This window comes from Calliopsis andreniformis, chromosome 3 (genome assembly GCF_051401765.1).
Source record: "Calliopsis andreniformis isolate RMS-2024a chromosome 3, iyCalAndr_principal, whole genome shotgun sequence".
In the NCBI taxonomy this organism is placed as follows: Eukaryota; Metazoa; Arthropoda; class Insecta; order Hymenoptera; family Andrenidae; genus Calliopsis; species Calliopsis andreniformis.
The window spans coordinates 12074219-12082132 of NC_135064.1; the positions used below are offsets into that span (position 1 = coordinate 12074219).

At 35.2% G+C, this 7914-nt stretch overlaps 1 protein-coding gene across 2 annotated transcripts in view; it reads left to right on the forward strand.

Annotated features, from left to right (window-relative positions):
* Positions 1 to 7914, forward strand: part of LOC143177706 (pleckstrin homology domain-containing family G member 5) — a 65347-nt gene that overhangs the window by 50250 nt on the left and 7183 nt on the right. For both annotated transcript variants that reach the window (XM_076375825.1, XM_076375826.1), the window contains 3 exons: positions 1249 to 1352; positions 2359 to 2495; positions 7308 to 7387. In XM_076375825.1, the coding sequence (XP_076231940.1) occupies positions 1249 to 1352; positions 2359 to 2495; positions 7308 to 7387 (321 nt within the window). The remainder of the gene's footprint in view (positions 1 to 1248; positions 1353 to 2358; positions 2496 to 7307; positions 7388 to 7914) is intronic.

Here is a 7914-nt window from a genome sequence, read left to right on the forward strand (position 1 = left end):
AGTAAAAATAAGAATTCGTTTATTTACTTTTTAAATATTTACTGAAATTAATTTTTTAAATTTAGTATGTTCTGTAAATAGTAGACTTCTTTCTCAGGTTTGCTTGATTTGAAATAAAAATTGTTTTCGTAAATTTAGTGTTTTTGCAATGTAATGTCTTTTAGATGGTATATACATGAATAAAAAATCGCCTCGTTTTTCAACCCGCCATCCCAGTTCGACTCTTTAATTAAAACAAACTTTTATGCTTTTTTGTTGGACTATATACAATTTCACGTAATCGTTTGATCACAAATTGATTTATTTATTTCTCTGGCAGCATCGTGATGTATCTCTTTATCAAACCATACATCGAGATATCTACTTGTCTGATCATACGCTGATGTTTCTACTTGGTCGAACGCACATAGGTTTATTTGCTCGGTTACGCCCTTCCATGTCCACTTGTCTGATTAAACATTTGTGCCTGATTCTAATTCGAACACAAATCTGCTACTACTGATGTTCTAAATGTAACAGTAGAATCGTTCAAAATATACCATGCGTTACTACCACAGATACATCGCTACTGTAACTAATCGAATTAATTGAACAAAGCCTGCTTACAGTAAAATGGTTAAATTAACAATACAAATAGCATTAATATTCTTCTATATTTTTAAACCGACTACACAGGCAGAGTTAACAGCCTCGAACAATATTCCTCACTTAACTTTCGAATAATCCACGGCTTATGGGAGTTCTTAGCTAAATGCAGAAGTCCACTTCGTTCACATTATTAACATAAGTTGACGTATTTTATTACTTTGACACATGGCAGAATCGAAAAAAATAATTCTCATCTACTTTTTATCTCTGAAACAGGAAAACTATGTTGAAGAACGTTACCAAAATTTACATAAGGTTATATTGAAATCTGATAAAGCGAAAATATTAATTTCAATAAAACTTGCTCATACAGCTTTTTTCGTAATTGCTAATGAAAAAAGAGATCTGGATAAAAATTTGTCTATCAATTGCACTGAAGCTAGTCAATCGTTGCTACACACTAGTCAATTGAATATTCTACCCTTATATTAAAATTGAACTTTTTTCAATAAATCTAAATAGAGTCACTACAATTTACTATAATTCACATAGTACCATACCAATTTTATATTCATCGTTTAGTAACAAAGTCCTACTTGAGCAGCACAGTTAGCCAAGAAACACCGTAACTTTGCTCATTCTAAATACAAAAATTTCCAGGTATCCAGCAGCGAGTACTTCAGCGTCAGCTTCGACCTGTCCGACGAGTCTGGTAGCCTGGACCGGGACGAATTTATTCCAGCGTCAAAGGGAACTTGCTTGGCGTAAGTTTCTCAAATTACACGTTTCTTCGCGCCGCCTTAAATCGCCCCATTCAATTCCCGCCTCATTGCTATCCACTTAAACGGTTCTCGCAACGAGCGCCAGCGGTTCACGTCTCTTCAAAATGTCGCCGACGACACGTGACACGAGCAAATGAAATTTCGAACGATTTACGTGCTCGTAAATAGAGACAGCGGACGGTAATTCTGCGGAATTCCGCCGCAGGGGATATGAAAAGCGTGAATTCGCTGGCAGTCTTGGGAACATACTCGAACATACTCTTCAGGAGTTGTGACCGACCTTTAATACTTGCTGGTAAATAATGAGCAATGCTGTAGGCTTCTGGGAGCCTCCCACTGTAATCTTATCAAAGTTAGCTGTATTTTACGAGCGTTATAATCTCATGTATCGAGTAGAGATAAGACAGTGCGCCTCGTTAATGAATTCGTGAAAAGTTATTTGTCCCTTCCACGTGGCCTATTGTACATCACTTAGTTATGAAGAGAAAACTTCGTTCGAGTATTGATGTCTAAATTATGGTGTACAATTACGGTGCATTAACTGTTTCGAATATCCCTGATAGCGGACGGTGAACGTGTGCTTGTCTGCAGTAGTGTCGCTCAATAATTTAGGTGATCGGTTGACTATTCAGTTATGAAACGTCTCATATTCATGGAAAATTAATGTGAATTTCCTGAAACGCTTGTTCATGAGTAGTGACCTCCAAATTGATGGAAATTATTTAAATATTGAATGAACAATAGTTCCAGAAGGAAATTCCGCCGTCGTAGTATCCTTTGTAATCACATTTTTCTTGCTTCTTCGGTTTTCAATAACGGCATAGCTACCGATGTAAACTATTTATGGTATCGAATTATTCTACGATAATACACTTTCGAGTTTCGAGTGACATTATAAATTGAGGATGTTTTTAGAAATGAAGTATATTAAGGCACGAAAGTTTGTACGCTGTAAAAGTAATGGAAATGCTTCTATGGTTTATTATAGGGAGGCATTGAACACCGCCTGTGAAAGACGAGGTATCGACCTGTCACGCATCGAAGTATACGACGGTTTCTCGGCACCGTTACCAATTCTAACGACGGATACTTCCAGCCTTGGTGGAAAGCACCTGCGAATAACAGGTGATTACATTAATAATTTCAACCGTTTTGCCTGCTTGTAGAAGTTAACTACGATTACGACACCATTGACATGAACTAGTCACACAGATAGTCAAATCATGAAATATTTTCTCGAAAAACGGGTTAACCCTTTACCACTGAAACATTCTTGCAGCGATACGTTTCTTATTTTTACTATAATTTCTTATTCACAAATTGTTCTTGTTACTTAACTATGAGATACTTTTTAATAAGCGTTTGTGATACATGTTCTATCTCATTTCATAATTTGTTTTAGGATTTGGTACATAATATTATCATCACTTTATGTACATACTTTAACCTCGATTATACTAACTTGAAGATTTACTTTTAAAATATGAAAATCTGAAAACTTCGAATATTTGAAAGTTTGACAAGTCACTAATGAAACAATTTGAGAAAATGAAAACTTGTATTTTAAGTAATTTGAAAATTTGAAAGTTCAAAATTTGAGAAATTGGAAATTTGTAATTTAAATTTTTGAAAGTTTAAAGATTTGGGAATTTGGAAACTTGAAAATTTCAAATAACTCGTGTTGAATGGAAAGTATTGGAATCCTTGAGTGATTCCATTTTGGTACCCTAATGGTTGATCGAAATCTATCAGGAATTAAAGGTTAAGAAAGTTTGTCTTCCCTTCCACATCGTAGACCTTACAATCTATACGAAGCTGAATAACAGCCGCAAAAACGAAAGAATGCACAACACTCCCAAAATTAAAACGAAAGTTGCTCGTTACAGTAAAACTTCGCTCGTTAACTTCAGAAACATTTGCATTCTCGCCTTCACAGCTGCGTGCCCGCACTACACACAACCTTCGAAACTTAACTTAAAGCTAACATTTATCCAGGAGAGCACCGCCTACACAATCACGCGAAAACAGCACAAACTACCTGTAATTCATGCAAAACTGATAGTAGATACGATCGGTGGCGGTCGTTTAAAGCAACACGGCCGTAATCGACGACCGACCGACTGCCATAGTGCACGCAATAACGCGCCGACTGTGGAATTGATAAGTTAAATGATCCAAACGAAGCTCGGCTTAAATGAACCACCCCATATCGACACGAATATATCGTTTCGAGTAATTATAACAGCTTGGCGGAATAGAAACGTAGAACTCTGTTGGTTTGGTTAGAGATTAACGCCAGGGAAAGGAAATTGAACTGTATAGGATATTAAAGAGAACGTGTGGCCTCGCGTCCGACACATTTTGATCAATACTACTGCGAGTAATAAGTACACCGATAATAACAGCCACGAGCGATTCCGCCTAATCATATGGGAATGATAAATGTATACATTGATAGTTAGAGTGATAAACGGATTGCCTGAAAGGGCGTAACTTTGATCGACCCTGAGGTGTCACTACGGCTGAATAGAATCGGGCTGTACTACTTAAAACATATAGAAGTAAATCTAGGGTTGTGACTTTATAATTTTTAGGAGTATAATTTGTGTGAAGTATGTAATTTGATTTTGGAAGCTTTAGATTGAATTTACTTTAGTTTCTTAAATGTTGAAAAGTAATTAAAATTTAATCTAGACTTAATATATGTAGTTTAAACGAAACACAAACTTATTTGCCTTTGATCTTTAGTTTTTAAGGGAATCCACGACCAAGCTCTATTCGTATAGAAAATGGTCGAATTTCGTGACCTGTTTTTTAAGTAAATCACTAAATCGATTTCAATCAAATTTTAATTGAATACTATATTAAAAATACTTAATTAATTGGACGCATGACTTTTGATGAATTTTTAAAAGAATAAATTATTTAATAAATTGTTCAAAGAATCATGAATGATAGAATCTACATACAAATGTACCATACAAATTTATTCAGTTTTCATTCAATTCAAATTTCATTCAAATTTTGATTTCCTTTTCTAGATTCTGACAAAATCATTTAAAATTAATCAGAACTACTATTCTATAATAAAAAAATTTTTTATTCAATTCTTTAAATAAATATTTATGCATTTATAGTATTATAAAATGAAACCAAATTTTGCTGCACTATACAAGAAGATGCATGCTATTAAAATTGACAGTATAGCATTTTTGACATTCTTTGAGGTATTTATTATGAACAAACTGTGGGTTTGTATGCATTTATGTAAATTTGAAATATATAAACAGTTACAGAATTCATATAATATAAAATAAAACAAAGAAGATGAAACAAATTTTTATTTAGGTTCCATTTCATCAACTGAAAATATGAAAGTTTTTTATGTAATAGATATATGAATAAATATACGTTGTACCACGTCAACAAATCATCACTAGTAAAAGCATACGCCACTTGACATAGATAATCTTCAAATATACTATCCCATCTGTGGCGAACCACGAGTTCATAGTACTTAAAGTTCAAGGCAACATCATTTGTAGTTTTCGGTTTGTACTAAAACAATTCCCATTCAACGATGCCTGTTTACCTTCTGTGGACTTCTAATAGCTACCAAACATGATGTAGCTTACTATAGCAAATACTAATACCACAGGAGCAGTCCCACTTTAAACAACTAAAATAGCTCTCAAACTACCATTGCTAAGCAATCACCCATAATTTGCACAGTAGGATCATTAACACGATTCAGGTTATTTAAATGTACGCGATTCGCATAAAATACGTGCTCCATCGAGTCAGTAAACTTTGCAATAACCACGAATTCACGTTATGATCGTGGCTGGCCATAACCGAAATATACTACTTAAATCTCGCAGTTGTATCGCTTGAGCCTCTAATCTCTTTTAGTAGCATTTAAATCCCTACAATTGAATATTTCATTGTCCATAAAATCTACATTTCCAGACAATCTGTGCAACATTACAGAATTGTTCGACTACAAAGAGTCTAAACAGAGCTCTCACGGGAATCAGTTTTTACCAAGTTTTTAATCCTAACGTGTGAAAGCTTCCATTATTTATTAACAGGATGGTTATTTTAATCCTCGTTTTTGCAGCGTCCTTACAGAGAATTCATAGATAACAGACATTATTTATATCAGCTTTCTGTACACGGTCTGACGTGTGACGTCGATTTCGAAATCGGCCTCGATCTTCATCGAAAACCCACGCAAAACGTTGCACAGATACCATGGACAGCGTACAGTAAAGCGCAACTGAATGGAAAAAGGATCGCATGCGCGTGAAACGCGAAGAACCGCGAAAGGGTATAATTCTCAGTGTTCATTAATTCGAGTCGTGCCCTTGGGAAATTGAGCACAAACTACAAGCGGTTTACATCAACACAATCTCATAGTGATTCGTTACCATGCGCCCTTTTACTTCAGGCTTGGAAAAACCAACTTACCTTCGTGGCATACATTCAAGGAGGTTATTAAATGTTTGGAAAGTAAGCAATTTCTCTGTCGTCGTGTAAGGACGTATTTTTTAACGGTTTCTTTAATTACGACCTATCACTACAAAAGACGGTCAAGCAGCAAAAATTTGTTCTTAACACAGTAATTATTATAAACGAGTTTCAGGTCACTTTATATTTATTTATTTTCTAAAGTTATTCAAATAAATTCTTTAGATTCATTCGTTCGTAAGGCACTCAGCTGATTAAATTTTTTAAGTAATTTTTCAGAATATCATACTGAATACGGTCTTGACATGTTTTAGATTCTAGAGTGTTCAAACTACAGACAAAGCAGAATTTAAGAAGTGATTTTAGGTCCAAAGATCAGAAGAAAATTAAGAATAAGAAACTTCATTTGAGCCTTCGTTTGTTAATTAGAATCGATATTGCATTATGCCAGATATACATTAACCCGCAGGGTTGACAAACAAAAATTCTATCGTAATTTTCTTATCCTCGATTTTTATTTTGTTCTCACCTTCAGAATCACTTCTCCAATTTTTCCTCGCTATCTAAACGTAATGTAACTGCACTTAACGTTGGATATAATCGAAACTACCGCGAAAGAGGTACTTGTATCCCGTATCGAAAGTCATTCAAGAATAACTACGCAATCGTAACTTCCTCCAGTTTCTCGAACGAAATAGCTTCAATAGACACTCTGCAGCCATGCCATCGTAACGTTTCAACATTCGTAGAAGTCGCAAGCAAAATATCACGTTACGGCTGCCTCAGATCATATTTCCACTTTTCAAAAGGACCCATTCACGTTCTAATAAAAAAAATATGCCGCTAAATACGTCGTAGTCTTTTTTCGAACTAGCATATGGAAAATTGTGGAACTTCAAAACATATTCAAATGTTTAATTATAAATGTGGAAGGGCTTGAAAGGGTTTAATCTCCATTCGAGCGAAACGTGGTGCTCGTGACGTAAATCGTTTATTGCGTGAATAAAAGCACGCGTAATAATTTAGCAAGGACATTTTAGGTGGTTATGGGCCATAATAACCGCCCTTCGTGTTACATTTAAAACGTTCTCTGCTTTGTTTGTGTGAAAAAAGCAGATCGGTTATAGGGTGCTTAAACGCGAGTGGAATATTACAGTTCGTGTTCAGACTTTCAAATTCTGGATTTGTTTCGTCAGTCACAAATATCAATAACAACGGTTGCTATCCAGTTCAGTGCCAGCTGTCGTACTTCGTGAGAATTTTTCAAAATGTTCCGTAGTTGCAGTGAAATGTATCCGTCGATTTCGTTCGATGTTCTCCGTTACATTTATAATAAATGAGAGTTTATATGGGAAGCGACAGAAAGAGCACGAAAAGTGGCTGCGTTTCCCTTCTCGATACGTCGGATATTCGTTTCTTCTTCTCTCTTTTCCAAAACGTATCACAAGATAGCTTTTACTGTTTCAGTCAAAGACGGTGAGAAAGCAAACTCGAAATTAACGAATCAGAGGGCCAACCAAAGTGCATCACTGAGGAAAACGAGTGGGGTAAGTTCATGATTAATAAACGTAAATGCTTGAATGTGTTTTAATCCTTTTGCTTTGGCTGAGCAGGATGAAAAGCTCTACTGTTATACAGATGACTGTAACCCGTGAAACACGATTCAGTGATGTTAACAACTGCTTAGCATTATGCATTATATCGAAGCAAGGATTGACATAACAGTGGATTAGCCCTTAAACTACCATTTTTTTAGTTTTAGAACATAAACTTCTTTTCATTATATGTATATTAGGTAGGACTACTGCTACAAGTTTTTTCTTAAGTAATGTTTGTAAGACTCAGAAAGAGCGAGATATATCGCGATCCTGTGAGAAAATTGTTACGAATGAAAAACATGAAATTCTTAAGTAGAGTGAAAAAAAATTCCTGTTTGCAAAATTAGTTACTTACAGCATTGAAAAACATGTTAAAAAATTGACATTACTTAGAAGATATTCCACGCAAGTAATCCTCCAGTCCACGGGTGAAAAGTATTCCTGCTATTGCACGAGTAGGGTTTCAGAAACCACGA